This window comes from Notolabrus celidotus, chromosome 20 (assembly GCF_009762535.1).
Source record: "Notolabrus celidotus isolate fNotCel1 chromosome 20, fNotCel1.pri, whole genome shotgun sequence".
NCBI lineage: Eukaryota > Metazoa > Chordata > Actinopteri > Labriformes > Labridae > Notolabrus > Notolabrus celidotus.
The window spans coordinates 2,470,289-2,488,805 of record NC_048291.1 but is presented as its reverse complement, the minus strand read 5'-3'; the positions used below and the strand labels follow the sequence as shown (position 1 = coordinate 2,488,805).

The 18,517-nt window shown below is 45.2% G+C and overlaps 1 protein-coding gene across 1 annotated transcript; it reads right to left on the bottom strand.

Moving 5' to 3' along the window:
* Positions 1-737: 737 nt before the first annotated feature.
* On the bottom strand, positions 738-8,093 carry LOC117832351 (phosphomannomutase 1). The gene is made up of 8 exons (XM_034711442.1): positions 7,705-8,093; positions 6,948-7,065; positions 5,970-6,046; positions 5,583-5,674; positions 5,174-5,273; positions 4,008-4,083; positions 2,314-2,429; positions 738-1,766 (listed from the first exon to the last, which is right to left on the bottom strand). Exons 1-8 carry the CDS (start codon positions 7,786-7,788, stop codon positions 1,620-1,622), a joined length of 810 nt encoding a protein of 269 aa, XP_034567333.1. The 5' UTR covers positions 7,789-8,093; the 3' UTR covers positions 738-1,619.
* Between the last annotated feature and the right edge of the window lie 10,424 nt (positions 8,094-18,517).

The following is an 18,517-nucleotide window of genomic DNA, read 5'->3' as shown; positions in this document are numbered from 1 at the left end:
TGGAAGTCACTGCATTAAAAACAGACATGACTCTGTAGTGGAAGTCACTGCATTAAACACAGACATGACTCTGTAGTAGAAGTCACTGCATTAAACACAGACATGACTCTGCAGTGGAAGTCACTGCATTAAAAACAGACATGACTCTGTAGTGGAAGTCACTGCATTAAAAACAGACATGACTCTGTAGTGGAAGTCACTGCATTATAAACAGACATGACTCTGTAGTGGAAGTCACTGCATTAAACACAGACATGACTCTGTAGTGGAAGTCACTGCATTAAAAACAGACATGACTCTGTAGTGGAAGTCACTGCATTCAAAACAGACATGACTCTGTAGTGGAAGTCACTGCATTAAAAACATAGACATGACTCTGTAGTGGAAGTCACTGCATTAATAACAGACGTGACTCTGTAGTGGAAGTCACTGCATTAAAAACAGACGTGACTCTGTAGTGGAAGTCACTGCATTAAACACAGACATGACTGTAGTGGAAGTCACTGCATTAAACACAGACATGACTCTGTAGTGGAAGTCACTGCATTAAACACAGACATGACTGTAGTGGAAGTCACTGCATTAAACACAGACATGACTCTGTAGTGGAAGTCACTGCATTAAACACTGACTGTAATGAAGATAGTTTGGTGACCTCTAGTGGTAAATTTAAAAAGTGAGTCTAACAGAAATGCATGCTGGGAGTCTGCAGAGTCTCATGAAGAAGGATTCAGACGTCAGAGAAATATACAGAAAGTTTTATTACAATCATTAAAGTTAAAACACATTTTATCATCAGGGACTCGTTAAAGTGGACTCTGTCTCTACGTCATCGTTAAGCCTCTGAGGAGGAGTGTTTACATAAACCTGCAGATCAGCTGATCCACTAAAGCCTCATATTTACATCAGTGAGTCCTCAGACTGTTAGCTCTACAGGATCTTAAAATCATTATTTTCACATCATTAAAAGTTTGAACAATAGTACCATGCCAGTCTGAAAACATCAGAATCAAACCTTTGAATCATTCAGTCGCCCACTTTCACACGTGCATGAAAGACTCAGCTCATAATACAACACTCCACATAAAGCGTCCTGTTCACTGAGGACAGTCTGAGTGTCAGCTGGTCTAAGCTTAGACCTCTGGTTCAGATGAATCCTTTTGAGAGTCCTCGCTGAAACGTCTGGAATGATTCGTTCCCTCCTGTCGTCTGAGTCCAGGTCTTCACCAAACTCATCAACAACAGACCCGATCCTTAAAACCGTTACCAGTGTGTGGTACAAAGTCACAGCATCATTAGTGCAAACATCATCTTATAACAAGGAGTCAAACTTTTCATCCCTGCTGATGTTCAAGAATCTCCTCCTGCAGGCATCACATGTCTCTAACACTTCCTGTGTTACTGTCTCTTTAAGAGCATCAGCAGGTCTGACGTTCAGGGGACTTGTCCTGCTGAACATCAGGTCAGTAGTATTTATACGGTCTCTGAGTAGTACCTGTCAGTAGCTCACAGACCGCCGAGGCTCCTGCTGCTTGTTTCTGTCCTTCCAGCAGAGACCAAAAGGCCGAACTTCAGGGGGAGGGGGGGTAAAGGGATACAGGGGCAGGTGTGGGGTCAGGTCAGGGCATCAGGACTTCTGGGGGGGGGGGGGGGGGGGGGGGGGCGTCAAAGAAGAGCTCCTGACAGAGTCGAGCCGTGTCCGCTGGAGAGAAGACGGTGAAGCCGATCGTACGGGGGTCGTTGAAAATCTCAAAATCGTTTCCTCCCTGAAAGACAAACATCATCATCATCATCATCATCACCAACATCATCATCATCATCATCATCATCATCATCATCATCATCACCATCATCATCATCATCATCATCACCAACATCATCATCATCATCATCATCATCATCATCATCACCATCATCATCATCATCATCATCATCATCATCAGGGGTGATGTCATTCATCTGTTAAACTATCAGTGAGTTATTGTTCTGAGACCCCCTCAGTCCCTCCTCCTTGTGGTTCTGTATTAAAGCTGCAGTAGTTCCTCTGTTCAGCCAGCAGAGGGCGCCACAGCAGAGTCAGACTGACCTCTGTGTGTAAATGAGTGAGTCAGTGTGAGGCTGCAGACAGAAACATGGAGGCTCTAACTTCACTGTGAACAAACGTCTCTGCACAGAGAGGGTGAAGGTGTTGAGCCCGGCCTCGCCTGAAGGGGGGCGGGTCTTTAATGTCCCCTGATTTGTGTCCCCCGTGTCCTCTTGAGAGTTTAAACCTCACACACAGCTCCGTGTTTACTACAAACACTCTGAACTCACGTCTGACGTCTCGTTGCCGAAGAAGTAGATGGCGTCCAGGCCCTCGCGGTCCAGCAGCTCCAGACACAGCCTCTTATCCCAGCCCTCTGGAAACACGTCGAAGCTGATCAGACCACCTGAGACAGGAAGAGACTGTGATCAAGACCTGCTGTCTCACATGATACAGAGGACATGATGAGGGAGGATCTGACCTCTCTCAGCTCAAACCGGTTTCTCCAGTCCAGAAAGAAGAGCAGAGAGCGGGGTGACCTTTGACCTGTGAGTGCAGCTGAAAAGTCTACCCCTGCAGCTCTTCCTTTCTCTCCCTCCCTCCCCCTCTCTCTCTCCCTCCCCCCTCTCTCTCTCCCTCCCCCATGTCGGTATTTCTTTTCCTCTCAGCTGAAAGTTTAAAGAGACACTGACAAAGGCAGCAGCGGAGGAGCAATCGACCAATCAGAGAGCTGCATCCTGCACACACCCTCCACACGCCTCCATCACAAACACCTCCAGTTCCACATTAAACACCTTAGAGCTCCAGCCTCCCCCTGCAGCCTCCCCCTGCAGCCTCCCCCTGCAGCCTCCCCCCGGTCTGATCAGGGCTGAGAGCTGCTGACCCGGCACACACAGACTGTGTTGGTCGTTCAGCTGATCGCTGAGAGTCGTGAGTAAAAGTAGATTATTAGAAACTTAGATTCAGAATCAGAACTCTCACCTGTGCTCTGAGACTGAAAGAGCTCTGAGCTCAGAGAGAGAGAGAGAGGCCCTGAGGTGGACCCAGAGCTCAGACCATCTAACCTGGGAATACCTCGGGATCCTCCAGTGACCCGACCCTGGATAAGGGGTATGGATGGATGCAATCCACATGAGGTGTTTTAAGGTTTTGTGTTGTGCAGAACTGGAGTCTGCGTCAGAGGTGAAACTCTCCTCTGTGACTGATCCCAGCTTCCCCTCAGCTGACTGTAACCACTGAGAGTCCTCACGTGGAGCTTCAGAGGGAGGGTCAGGTTTACCAAACACCTGCAGAGATCAGCACCATCAGCTGACTCAGGTAAACACTGAGACTGATAAACAGAGTCAATCTCTCTTTGACCTCCTCAGTGTGTGTGTGTGTGTGTGTGTGAGAGTAAACACAGCTGTTAGTCATCATAATAAAGTGACAGGAGAACTCCAGCTCTGATTCAGGAAGTGAGCCGAGGAAAAACACGCCAGTCTGTCGGCCATGTTTGAACTGTGAACACACCGACACTCATCAGCTGAGGCTCACACCTCGACCTGCACGTACACAAACACCAGAGAGAGAGAGAGAGAGAGAGAGAGAGAGAGAGAGAGAGAGAGAGAGAGAGAGAGAGAGAGAGAGAGAGAGAGAGAGTGGGCGGTGTGTTTACAGGATGAACTCAGCTCTCCTGCAACGTCTTGTATTTTGAAAGGACAGCTTGTGAGAGACAGGAAATGCAGGAAGAGAGAGAGGTGAGATTGTCCTGGACCAAAATCCTGCAGAGACCAGGACTCGATCCAACAAGGACTGCAGCCTCTGCATGCAGGGCGCCCGCTCTGCCATCTGCGCCACAGCGGCGCCCCGCAGAGGTTCTTAAAGAGACAGCAGAGGGACACGTGGAGCCGGTTTATCATGAAGGTACAGGTGTGAACAGGAACCTGATCAGAGCTCTAGAATCATCTGGTCTCTCTCTAGAACCTGAACCTCCAGTTTCTCTCACCTTTAGTGAAGCGTAGACCTTTCCCAGCGAACTCCTCCTTCAGGGCCGCCACAAACTTCTCCCTGATCTTCTCTCTCTGTGGAGGAAACAACAGAGTGGTCAGACCTTCATCAACTGATACCTGCTGAGACCTCCAGAGATCTAAGACCTCCAGAGATCTGAACATGTCCAGCAGGTCAGGTTGGATCCTGCTGGTCTGTATCTGACTCTGCAGAGAATCTGGTTGAAGACTCTTAGACCTGATCTGTAACAACATGCAGCTGCTCTTTGTTTGCAGGGAAGCAGAGGTCATTCTGCAGATCCTGAGTTGATGTTTAACAGACTGAATGAGGACAGAAGGAGCTTCAGCTGAGGGTGAGGAGAGACGGCAGCGTGAAGGTTCCTCTGCTTCCTGCTACATGACTTTAGACCGGTTCTCATTGGAGAGATAGAAACGGGTGTAAGTCGTGTTGAAACGTCACAGGTTTGGAAAAGGAAGCTGTCCTGAGGAGCACACAGAGCGGGAGCTTCCTCTCCTTCAGATGATGTCATCAGACTCAGAAGCAGAAGTTATCAGAAACGACAGGCGACCCTCACGTTTGAACTTTAAAGACAATCATTACTGAAGCCCGGGCTCATCGCTCACTGCAACACCGTCCACAGAGACCCAGGCCGGTCTGCAGGTGAGCTCACCTGGCCTCTCATGAGAACCAGTCCCTTCCTCTCTGCTCTTTGATTCACGTCTCAGGTCAGGGTGAGCTCCAGACAGCAGCTAACAGTGAGGGAGTGAAGTATCTGACCTGATGCTCCATGTTTCATGTGTCTCAGTGCAAACAAGATGCATGTTCAGGCTCAGGCCTCGTCTCCAAACAGGAAGTGTGATTCTTCTTCACGTGTTCTGACACGTATGATGTGATAACGCCTGTTCCACTGAACATGAGTCAAACATGTTTCAGTCTCTGCCTGTCTGCATGTTGCAGTGAAGCCTGCAGTGATTGGATGGTTCAGGCTCCTCTCCTCGTCACAGAGACGAGGACAGAGACCAGGACAGAGACCAGGACAGAGACCAGGACACAGACCAGGACAGAGACCAGGACAGAGACCAGGACAGAGACCAGGATAGAGACCAGGATAGAGACCAGGACAGAGACCAGGTCTCTCTGGATGGTTCTCAGGTTTGTGTTTACCTTGTCAATTTCAGAGAACTCGATCCGTTCCTCCGGCGTGCAGCTCCGCCCGATCGGGGAAATGTTCAGCATGCCATTCCTGAACTCGATGAATGTCCCCCTGCAGGCAGAGAGGGGGCGGGGTTACAGGAAGTACACACTACTACACACTACTACACACTGCTACACACTGCTACACACCACTACAGGAAGAGTCTGGATTTGTTTCAGACCACAGAGACGCAGAGAGTTTCACAGACGTCTCTGCTTCAAGAGGCTGATAAACACACACTCAGCATTCCTGCAGACCAGGACTGCAGGTCATAGGTCTGTGTATGTGTGTGTGTACGTGTGTGTGTGTGTGTGTGTGTGTGTGTGTGTGTGTGTGTGTCCTTGGGGTCTAGTTCCTGTGTTGTGAGCTCAGTCTGACCTCTTCTTGGGCAGCTTGATGAGTCCCATGTAGCTGAGGCAGAAGTTGATCAGGTCCTGCAGCAGCTCCTCTCCGATCTGGTTCTGGATGGCCTGAAGAGACGAAAACAAAGGACAGGAAGCCGAAACTCATTCAAGAGATGATTTAAAGTTATGAGTTAACTTTTAACTTCTCCTTCCTGCATGCATTCAGTCAAAGAGTGAGTTTTAAATGTCTGTAATAAAAAGTTTCTTCAAACGTTCTTTGTCTGAGGACTGAGCTCATGTTTCTGAATGTGCAGCTTCAGTCTCTCTTACTGTGTGTGTGTTTGCTGCAGTGTTATTCAGGTCTGCTCTTCAGTCAGACGTTACGCCCAGCTCTCATTAGCATCTCTACTGGTTCACTCACATGTTTGGAGAGGAGCGTCCCGTCTTTGTACTGCACCGTCCCGTTCTCTGCAAACACGTAGTCAAACTTGTTGATCACTGGAGAGAGGAGACAGGACGATCAGGCTCGAATCAAAGAACAGACTCAGCTGCTATATTTACCTGAGAGTAGATTACTGAGACCTGAATACACAGACTTTAATCTGAGTTCACCTCCTGCTCAACTTTCCCCTGAGGGCTCACCAGGACCGGTCTGCTCTGAGGTCTCTGACTGCATGTCAACATCTCATCCATAAAAACACAGTTAAAGAGGATTATATGATAACCAAGGAGGAGGACGAGGTGTTCTTTAAACTGGTTATCAGACACTCTGGAGTGTTTGGATGTTCAGTTTTGGTTAACCATTGAACCACAGCTCAACCTGTAGTCTGCTCTCTGCCTCACGTTCACACTCTTTAAAGTGCTGCGTTATAAACACCTGCAGCTGTTTGCATCCTGAAGTGAGGACACGTTCACCTTTAGCACCCTTGGCTCTGTAATCAGACGACTCCCTCTTGGCCCAGCACAGCAGCATTCCTGTCATATCCTCATATTGACAGTCTGATACAGCCTCAGTGTGTCCGTGCAGACGTGTGTGCGCAGCAGAGCGCTCAGTGTGCGCTCGTTGCATCAGAGGATTTTGAAACACAGATTTGAAAGACTGAAGAATCCAGGAGATTAGATTGGAGCAACAGCACACGAATCATATCTTAAACCCTGCTCTGTTGCAAAACTGCATGAGGAAATGCACGATTCACTGACATGGAACAGCTACTCATCATGAGACAGATACCAGACTGGGATGATGGACTGCTCTGAGCCCGTCTCACGCCATGAATCCACCTCACCTCTCCAGAGATCACCTCCTCTGCTCCCCTCTCTGCAGACGTCTGTCCTCCAGTGTGGAGTTTAAACTCTAAATGATCTGTTCTTGAAACAGGAAGTCCACAAAGACTCTCACCATCATCCCCCTCCCCGAGCTGCTCTGCTATCTTGGAGTAGTCCGACCCTCCCACGATGCCGATCTTCACTTTCCTCCTCAGGGTCTGGAAGAAGTCGTCCAGCTTGGGGTCGATTTTCTGCAGAGCACAGGAGCACACACTGCACGTTAACACACACACACACACACACCTGAGCTTATACACACACATGCATGCTCTATCATCATCACACAGCAGGACGTGTGTGTTCAAACACAGGCTGCAGGATCCGTCTCTCTGCTGCTCTGATATGGAGCAGATCTTGTATCTGAGCGTCACAATGGAGCATTATGTAATATCTAGGCATGCTCTACTCTCTCTCTCTCTCTCTCTCTCTCTCACACACACACACACACACACCATCAGTCACACTACACTAACTCCAGCATTCAGCCCACTGACCAGACAGAGTCACTGAGCTCCACAGAGACGAGTTATTCCTCCTTTAAACATCATGAACATGAGATCAGAGAGGAAGGTTAGAATCAATGAATCAGGAGATGATCCCTGAGTCCAGCCTGCACGAGGGGACCAGCAGAGACTCAGTGTTTGGACATCAACAGTGTGTGTGTGTGTGTGTGTGTGTGTGTGAGGAGGACACGGTGTGCTCTCAGATCTCTCTCTCTCTCTCTGACTCTTCTACTTCGCGTGTTATTGATGAAGCAGATCAGCTGATCAGACCTCATGCAGTAATCAGTACCAGGTCCCCCCTTATGATCCGGACTGATGTGGACTCACCTCTCTGGGCGCAGTGAGAGTCCCATCCACGTCGAACAGGCAGAGGACGGTCCGGTCTGCAGGGGGGCTGCTGGTCCTCTCCATGTTCCTCTCAGCGGGTTCTGCGCGGACAGGAACAGCTGATCGTTCTCATGAGGGAACAAGGATCCGAGTTCTCAGTAGAACCTGAAGGATGAACAAACACGATGAGTCCTCTCTTCTGATTGGAGCAGCTTCCTCTTCTTCTTCTCCTCTTCCTCCTGAGCTGCAGTCCCGCTGCCTCGGCTCCGTGAAGCTGTTCACCTCACACACAAACATACACACACACACACACTCTCACAAACACACACACTCTCTCTCACTCACACTCACACAGCGTGCAGAGCTGGAGGTCTCCGTTTTCACGTGGGACGTCGTAACTCACCCGGCAGCCAATCACAGCCGAGTTATGCGCGGTGACGTCAGTTAGTGGGCGGGGCAGATCCTCCCTCATGATGTCATCAGAGTGATCGTGTTACTCTGAAGGTGAGTGAGACCTGCAGGTAGACTCCGAGGGACAGCTGAGTCCAGGACCAACAGGGGAGTTTATCAGAGGACAGCAGGGTTTATTTATCACAGTGAGGAGTCAACATGCAGAGGAAAACAAGAGTTACAGCAAACAGACACTGATGCTTTTATAACATCATGGAACTAATATACTGTATATATAGAGAGAGAAAATAAATGCATTTAAATCACATTTATTTCTAAACACAACACTGCAGGTGAGGATTAAAGCAAAGACAGAGAGGTCCCACTAGAAGCAGAGTTTGTTAAAGCCCCTCAGTCTCACAGTGAGAGCTCTGCTTTACAGCAGGGGTTCTCAAAGTGTGGGTCAGGACCCCCTTGGGGGGGTCTAGAGACACAAATGGGGGGTCGTGAAATGTCTTCCAGAATGCTTTTTTTTTAAGTTATCTAAAAATAGTACATTTGACCCATTCACTAGCAAGGACCACGCCACACAAGGATATAAGTTGAACATTTAATGAATTAGTTGTGCGTGGTGTGCCCAGCAGAAGGAGACTCAGGATGGGGGTTCCGTCTCAGCGTTATCCTGCCGGAGCTGATCTTGACCCAGGTTGTACCTGGAAGTAGACAGGGCATAGAAGGAGCGAGCACGAGTTGAGTAGGAGAGGACAAGGAAATAGGTTAAGTGCAGTAGAGTAAGGTGAGGGAGGGTGGGTTGAAGAATCACGGACAAGCAGTTGGAGTAGGCTGGCTACGTTTAAGAAGGCTTGTCAGGTGATTGAGGGTGTGGTTTAGGCGTGGTCCTGCTCCCGAATCTAAGTTAACACCTTAACTTCATTTATAGTAGAAAATATCCACAAAAATAGGAGCTAAACTTGAAATAAAACCCTGAAAATATAAAATGTAATGAGTTCTCTGCCTTTCTTTGTCTCCACATGACTCCTAAGTTTAGGATTAGTGAACAGTTAGTTATTAAAAGCATCAGTAGCAGCAGGTTCATTCATAACACACAGGAAACACAGACACATGCTCTTATAGGTAGGGTCATTTTCTGCAGAGCAGCTAAAAGAACATTAAATCACTTTGAGGGACAGTGGGGGTTGAGAGTCTTTGGCACATATATTTTGGGGGTCGCAGGCTGAAAAGTTTTGGAACCCCTGCTTTAAATGTATTTATTAGTTTATTTGACAGGGGCCATGCAAAACAAAAACTGTCAAGCCAGAGTTAGCTATAAGCTAATTTTCATCTGTGGTCCCTGTGCAGGAAGGTGTTAACAAATGTACAATACAAATGATAAAAAACATACTAGCATTTAAAACAATACATAGACTACTCAACACAGTCCATCACTAATAACGACACATTTAAAATTACATTTCATTGTCTCTAATTTGATGCATTCAGATGAGCACATGATTCTTTTTCCTTGAGCCATAATTTTAGTTTACTTTTAAAAACACTGAGGCTTGTACAGTCTCTAATGTAAGTTGGGATTGAGTTCCATTTTCCTGCTGCTCTGACTGAAAATGCAGACTGTCCAAATGCAGTCTTCCTACGTTTAGCTGAACAGTCTCCTCTTGCTGATGCCCTGGTCTCCCTAAGATTATTCCTGCTGGGTAACACACATTGTTTAAATCAGGCTCATAAAGTAAATAGAATAAAATAGAATGTACTTTATTTACTATCCCTAAGGGAAATTCAGTTGTTTGGCAGATAAAATGATAAAAAATCACATAAAAACAAGTAATTCAGGTGTCTGTCATCTCATCTCCCATTGGTTAGAGAGTCCTGAAGCCTAATGTCTGCATGGATGAATGATTTTTCTGTATCTCTCAGTCCTGCAGCGCAGAGAGATGAGCCGTCCACTGCTGCTGTTTCTCTGCTCCACAAAGAAGTTGTGAAGTGGATGATCTGTGTCATTTAGAATGGACACTAAATGAGCACATTTGAAGGTATTTAAGTTCTCTGAGGATCATGGAGCAGCAGGTAAACACCATCAGGACCCAGGTCTTACAAAGCAGGCTGAGTAATAACCCTTAGATCTCTCCACAGTCATGTTTTCCTCTCTGGGGATCCTGAGACTGTCGAGGCCAGATGGGAAATATATTCCCTGCAGGGTATTCTGGGTCCAGCCAGGGTCTCCTCTGGTCGAACTGACCTGGAAACTAAAGGGGGCAGCCTCATCAGATGATGAGTCACCTCAATCCACTCCTTTCATGGCTCTGCTCTGAGCGACCCGAGCTCCAGACTCTCTAGGACTCAAAGATCTGATGAAGATTGAACAGGATTAATGTGGTAGATTAAAAAAGAACAGATTACAAGTTTTTTTTACCTTAAATTATGGAAGTCAGAGCTGATTGGATGAGATCAGGTTGACTGGATTTTAAAGAAAGTTCATTTGACAGAGATTTCACAGGAAGATTATTTTTATATATAAGATTAGATAAAGGAATAAAAAAGAGAGAGAGGATTATTGAAGAGTCCAGGAAATGAAATAAAATCTGTTTGGAGTGGCTTTAAATTCAGATTATCTCAGGTTGCTTTATTAGCTTAATATATGTTTAAAATAAAAGTCTTTAATAAAAATCATCAGATTAATGAAACCAGAGCTTCAGTTCACTGAGCAGACTCAACCACTAGAGGGCGGAGTGGGTCTGTGACAGATATGACACCTGATCATGTTTATTGATTCTCTCAGATTAATAAACACTTTGTGAAAATGTAAAGTTGATAAAGTTAGTATCAAACTCATGATGTGCGTTCACAGCGGTCATGTTTACAGCAGGACGCCGGGTTACAAACAACAAACAGCCCTCAAACTTCTTCCAATACGTTTGTAAATATTTGTTTTAAAGGATAAACAACAAATATTTACAGGACGTATTAAGACTGATGAGAGGTGGCGCAAATGTTAGCATGAATTTAGTTATTTAAACAAAGAAAAGCATTTTATTCTAAACATGACGCTGAGTTTTATGATGTTTGAGCACTGAAAGGTTTAAAACTTATGATGATGGGAGCAGACACATGTTTGACTTTCAGTATCATCAGCTAAATGTAAAGAGATAATCAAACATAACAAAAGAGGAAACTTAAAATAAACCCTGTGTGCCCATAGGAAAATACATTTAGAGAGGAGATCTCAAAAGTGTTTCATTTCTGTCTCCTAGACCACAATGAGATCTGTTTGAAAGCTAAATGAGACTATAGCTTATGTCTCCTGTTTCTCATTCTTGCCTCCAGAAAAAAGTTCCAAAAAGTCTCAGCTTAGTCTCCCTTTCAGTTCAAAAGGAGATCTGGTCAGAATCTGAAATGATTCTCAGGTATTTCTCAGGTGTTGTGACTCCTTTTGAGCTCAGGTGGAGAAATCAGTGAGCTCTCTCAACTGTCTCAATCTAACCTCATCCATTTGTTTTTGTCAGACTCAGTTTTTGTGTCTCAAGTTGAGCTTGGATGGAGCAAAGAAAGAGCCTGAGCTCATCTTTTCATGCACATTTATAGTGCCCTGCAAAATTAACATTTCAATGTAATTGTCCACAAACTTACAATTCTCATTAAAACATTTGAACCACTTCAAGATCAGATATTTAGATGTGAAATGATCTCTTCTTTGACTTCACAGTCTGGTCCTTCCTTTACAAGTCTGTTTGGAACAAAACGACTTCACAAAGATTTAGTGGATTTGAGAGAAATTGTATAAGATAGAGATTTCATACCAGGTATGACAGACCATTTATTTAAAATATGGGCCGCAGATTTAGTCCGACTATTACAATTAAAGGGGCGGGTTCATTTGGGCACTGGTGGCCTAGCGGTCTAAGGGCCCCACATACAGAGGCTACAGTCCTCGTTGCAGGGATCGACGGTTCGATTGCCGGCTGGTTGACCATTTCCTGCATGTCTTCCCCCGCTCACTACTCCCCACATTTCCTGTCTCTCTTCAGCTGTCCTGTCAAATAAAGACAAAAAGGCCAAAAATAAATTAGCCGTTAATGAGATATCTCATTTAAGTCTCAAATAAGACTCATGTCATGGTCTCAACTATTTCTCCTAGTGAATTTTAGGAGAAACGAATGAGAACAATTTGAAACTTGAATGAGGCTGAAATGAGAATCTCAATTTTGTCTCCAGAGACTTAGAAGAGAAAGCCTTGAGCAGTAACATTTTCCTCTGGGTGTCTCCTCTGCAGGACTTCAGCTCTCTGAAAGTTAACTATCACCACAAATTTAGTCCAATGAGACAAAAGAGTTCCTCTGTAGGTCAACAGTAACAATGATGTTCAGCAGCTCTCCTGTCAGTTATGAATCATGGTCGTTAAAGAAGATATAACTGGACTGTTTATGCATCAGTGTGTAAGAACTGCTGTGCATTAAAGCTGCAGTGAGGAATCTTGTCTGTTACAATGTTACAATGCCATTAAACAGACGCTTTCATCCAAAGTGACGGACATATGAGAACAAGAAGAACACAAGCAAAGATCTAGACAAGAGGAAACAAGATCAGTAAGAGGAACAAAGTGCTTCAAGTCCATTTGGGTGCAGGTACTGCCAAGCAGTGTAAAGGCAGTGCACAAAGTAAATAAGGAACATCTACAATGAAGCAACCAAACCATTTAAGACCTTCCATTATCATCATCAACAATTAACATCACCACAATAAAGACCAAAGTACCAAGTGCTGGATCAGAACAAGCTCTGATCTTTGGGATAGGAAGGAAGAAGTTAGTTGGTAAGAGAAACTGCTTGAAGTTATTTTTGGAAGCTAGCTATTGTCAGGTGCTGATTAGGCTGAGCACGTTAGTTTCACTCTCGTTACAACAACAATAGGAGAGGCAGCTGACGCGTGTCGCACCCTCTATTGATTGCTACAGTGACAACAACTGGGGCAGAGTTTCACTGAAATCTTGGCTTGTCGTTACAACAACAATAGGAGAGGCAGCTGATGTGTGTCGCACCAAAGCGTGCCGGATACGGCCCTGGTGGTGAGGCTTTCAGCAGTGTGACTGCCCCCTGGTGGCTGGCTGCAGTATAGGTAAAAAAATCCGTCGCAGTCAAACTTTAAAAAATAAATACACGTCGTACGAATGTTTCTCACATCCGTATGCTGTGGTGATATGTAGTTAGTATTTCACTGTTTTGTGTCCAAGGCCTCTTTTTTCTGAAAAGTTTATTTTTCGTTAGTTATTAGAGTTTAAAAAACGGGGTTTTACTTCCTGTTTCCTTTGATTCACAGCCGCTGTAGAACGAAACTTCAAATGGCACATAGCGTCTTGTGACGTCACGCTGTAGGGCGGAGCTTATTACAGTGGCTTCACAGGCTCTGTCTGCACAATGGCGGCGCCCAGGAGAGGGATTTTTTGGCTTCAGAACTGTACAACGGGAAGATGTGGAGCAACGCTGTCCATTTTTATTTACAGTCTATGGTTGCACCCTCTATTGATTGCTACAGTGATAACAACTGGGGCGGAGTTTCACTGAAATCTTGGCTTTAAAGGTGACATATCATGCAAAATTGACTTTTTAATGGTTCTCTACCTGAAATATGTGTCCCTGTCTACAAACCCCCCCAAGAATGAAAAAAATCCATTCTGCCCCTGTTCTGATTTCTCCACCTTTCTGTAAATGTGTGCTGAAACCAGCCGTTTCAGACTTCCGTGTTTTTGTTACATAACAACAATATCCGGTCTGTCACGGAGTCAGAGCTCGGAGCTTGTTCAGCCCATAGACTGTATAAAATAATACTGAATCCCCTCCTCCGTTTTTCATTCCCTGCACAAATGTGTGCTAACAAGGAGCTTAGGAGGGAGGCATGCTAGTTGTAGGCTGTCTTAATAAACACAAAGGTCGGTTTTACTCCCCACGTCTGCAGATTTGAAGATCTAGTGGATGATTTTTATTTGTCATGGATAAGTGCTAGCGCTAATTAGCATAGCCACATAGCTATATGTTCATAGCTGTAGCTGTAGCTGTAGCTGTAGCTTTAGCTGTAGCTGTAGCTGTAGCTGTGTACCAAGACACACGTCGACATACTGACAAATAAAACAAGAAGAAACACTAAATCTGTGACCAATGGTTCAGAAAGGTCCTGCTGCCTTTCTGGTAGAGGTCGGTTTTACTCCCCACGTCTGCAGATTTGAAGATCTAGTGGATGATTTTTATTTATCATGGATAAGTGCTAGCGCTAGTTAGCATAGCCACATAGCTACATGTTCGTAGCTGTGTACCAAGACACACGTCTACATACTGATAAATAAAACAACAAGAAACACTAAATCTGTGACCAATCGTTCAGAAAGGTCCTGCTACAGGCGCCTCTCCATCAGGATCAGATTCAGAGGGTTGAAGTAACGCGATCTCTGAGCAGCCGTGTATATTCAGCCAACATGTAAACATTAGATCAACGTGCTGGAGAGCCGAGGCACATCCACTTCCGGAGGGGGCGTGGTCAGAGGGAAAACAGACTGTTCTGAGGAGGAATGAAGAAGAGGACTTTTCAGGCATGCCAAAATCTGATTTCAAAGTGTTTTTTTGAGCATAAACTTTAAAGACATGTTTTGGGGACCTCTTAGATCAATATATGTTGATGAAAAAAGCGTGATATGTCCCCTTTAAGAGAGCTTGATACGAATCTGCCAGCAGAACAAGCTCTGATCTGCGAGTCTACCTGTGCGAGTCCACTGAACAAGGCCACTGGCTGACCAGCAGTGTCACCTTTTCAAACGCATCATGTGCTATGAACATATCAAAGTCCTAAATCAGAGCAGAAAAAAACGCTACAACGGCAGAAAACACAACCTTCAAAATCTGTCCTCTCTACAGTTTGCTTCCTTTCCGCAACCTTGCGTCACAGTTGGCCTCTGGAACTGCCAGTCTGCAGTTAACAAAGCAGAATTCATTAACTCTGACTAAACTGTCCGACATTCAGGTCCTAGCCCTGACAGAAACTTGGATCCGCCCAGAAAACACTGTAACACCAACTGCCCTTTCAGTCGATGCAATCTTCTCTCATACACCTCGCTCTACGGGCCGAGGAGGTGGTACAGGTATTATCCTACCTGATGACTGGAACTTCAACCAGCTTAAACCAATGTGCAATAACACGTCCTTTGAGTACCATGCAATAAAGGTCACTGCACCTATAAAGGCTTACATGGTTGTGGTGTACCGCCCACCAGGGGGACACTTGGACAGCTTCATTGTGGAACTGGACATGCTACTCTCAGACATACCTGATGATGGCTCACCACTGGTAGTTATGGGAGACTTGAACATCCACATGGATAAAGCCAAGGCAACTGATTTCATCTCTCTATTATCCTCCTTTGGCTTAAAACAGATTGAAATGCCTCCAACACACAAAGCTGGCAATACACTGGATCTGATACTGATACGCAACTGCTCCACAGCTGATCTGAGTGTGACTCCTCTTCACCTCTCTGACCATCTGACAGTGAAGTCACCTCACTCTGTGGATGATGTGATTTTAATACCTGAAGCTGCTCTGAGAGGAGATCATGTCAGTGTGCTCCTCTGCAAACACTCACAGAGAGGGATCACTGCAGACAGGAGAGAAGCTTCATCAGAAGACACTCATTATGCATGTACAGAAACAAAAACTGCAAGGTTTACTTTGTCCACAGGGGGGCGCCGAACACAAATAATACTTTACTGACAGCAGCTTTAGTCCTGAGGCTCCTTCAGACGCTCAGGAGATGATAAATGAGATCTCTGAGAAGGAAACAAAGATCTGCAGACTTTCTTTGAGACTTAGAACACAGTGTAATAAAACGTCTGAGGTGTAAAGGAGCTCTGGGTTTGTAAGACGTGACCTGCTTTCAAACATGCAGAATAAACCAGCAAATGCATCCTGTAATAACATTTATTATTAAAGTTGAACCCAGTCATCAGAGTCCCTGAAGCTGCAGGTTTCTGATGTTTCTGATGTTTCTGATGTTTTCTAAATGTGTCAGTATTTAAAGTTTCTGTAACTTGAATGTTTGAGTTTGATCGGTCTGAATAAAGGTGTTTATCCTGTGATGATTGGTCTGCTCCTTATCACCTGGACTCACCTTGATAAGTCCTGAAACAGTTCAGACTCGGGCAGTTTTGCAACAGGTGGCGAGCTTAATACTGGCACCATAAATCAGCCGTGTTTATCTTTTCCGCATTTCATGGGATCATAAATCAGCTGTGGTGAGAGCTGAGGTTAGAGAGGAGCGGTAGTCAGAGGGCAGTTTGACCCATTTTACTCTCTTACATACATCAGACATGTGTTCTGTGTGTGATAGACGCAGGATACCTGCAGGTATGTGTTGCTGACTCAGTCCGTCAGTGAGGGAAAAACAAAAAAGAGTCCATCTCTAATGAACATGATTTAAACACAGGACGTGGATTCATGAGGACTAAAGGCAGAGTTATGAAATCACAGGTCTGATGGATACACGCCTCTTTATCTGACCTCAACCCCTGTTTCTCCTGAGGAGCTTTAACCTTTATTTAAAGGATCAGATGACTTCTTTCTTTCTGTTTCACTTCATGGTGAACAAACACTGAGATAATCCAAAAACCAACATGAGTTAGACGCTCTCTAAACCACCTTTATCTGCCTCCTGATGAGGTCGACCTCTAAGACTGAGGGTCTTTAATTTGCACTAACAGCTGTCACTGATTGATTTCATCAGATCAATAAATCCCTCTGAGGGACGGTTTCTAGACCAAACATCAGACTCTGCAGACGCTCCAATTAAGACCTGAGAACACATGAAACACATGAACCAGAGGCCTGATTAATGGATCCATCAGACTCGATCACTGCCCAACAACAGGACCAGGATCACACTGACTCAGGAGTTACTGAGAGCAGGTATCACGGCTCACACTCCCCCTCTCTCTGAACATGTCGGTGTGGGACAGAGAGAGGAGCAGGTGTTCGGGTGTTAGTTCAGTTGAAGGCCACCATTAGAGCGGCCCTCTTATCTCCCTGCATGCCGGGGTGAAGTGTTTACCTGGACCCATTTTCACAGACTAACAATCACAGCCACCGTTAACAGCGCCCGGTGGCTATCAGAGACAGAGTGAGGCCATAAACCTGAGCTTTGTTCCTCTCAGCACATTACTCTTTCCCCTTCCTGATGAAGCTCGGCGGCGTGATGACACAGAGAGCCTCTCCACATCAGCCTGTGCTGGGATTAAAGTGCTGTGTGCCCCCAGCCAACCGCGCCATTACGACGTCATACGCATGTTTGTTCAGGACGTTTACGACCCGTGAGGTGGCGTCCGGACAGGAAGCTGAGCGGTGATGGAGTGGACGGGAAAGGTTCATCAGGAACGTTTCTTAGTTTGTTGTAAAGTTTCCTGAAGCAGATGAAAAGCATGTGACAGTGATGGCTTTAACACAAACTCTACATTTCTCTAACACATCTGTAACATTCCACAGAGAGCAGCTTAATATCACACTAACAGGACTTTTATTGAGATGATTCTTTTAACTCTGCCTATCAGGAGCTCAGAGATCATAAAACTGTGAGACCACAGACTTATGGAGAGATAGAAGAAGAGTCTGACAGCAGCCTGATTTAGAGCTGATGATACCACTGTTTATAGAGGAGGTGTGAAGAGGACGGATAAAGGACCAATACAACAAAATAACTGACTCACATGTTTCACATTGATAATTAATGAAGTCTTAACACTGAGTAAAAGAAATGATGGCACCAAAACTAACAGAAGACTTTTATTTTAAGCCTTTTCAATGAAATAACTAATAAAATATATTTATTCTCCTCGTCCAACTTTTTAAAATAACAAGTCCCGCCCACCTTTTCTTATTAAACTTCTTTAAGATGGATGACTGGATGAATGGATGGATGGATGGATGGATGATTAGATGGATGGATGGATGGATGAATGAATGGATGGATGAATGGATGGATGTAAGATTGGATGATTGAATGAGAGGATGGATGATTGGATGGATGGATGGACGGATGAATGAATGGATGAATGAATGAATGAATGAATGAATGAATGGATGGATGAATGGATGGATGTAAGATTGGATGATTAAATGAAAGGATGGATGATTGGATGAAAGGATGGATGATTGGATGAAAGGATGACTGGATGGATGTAAGATTGGATGGGTGGATGATTGGATGGATGAATGGATTATTGGATGATTGGATGATTGGATGGATGATTGGATGTATGAATGGATTATTGGATGATTGGATGGATGATTGGATGGCTGGAGGGACGGATGAATGAATGGGTGGATGGATGATTGGATGGATGGATGGATGATTGGATGGATGGATGGATGGATGATT

What these genes read in the sequence shown, in the direction of transcription:
- LOC117832351 (XM_034711442.1), bottom strand. Translation starts at nt 7,788, where the DNA reads ATGGAGAGGACCAGCAGCCCCCCTGCAGACCGGACCGTCCTCTGCCTG. An exon ending in GCTCGGGGAGGGGGATGATG is followed by an intron (nt 6,047 to 6,947) that starts GTGAGAGTCTTT and finishes TCCTCTCTCCAG; the next exon opens with TGATCAACAAGTTTGACTAC. An exon ending in GGACGCTCCTCTCCAAACAT is followed by an intron (nt 5,675 to 5,969) that starts GTGAGTGAACCA and finishes TCGTCTCTTCAG; the next exon opens with GCCATCCAGAACCAGATCGG.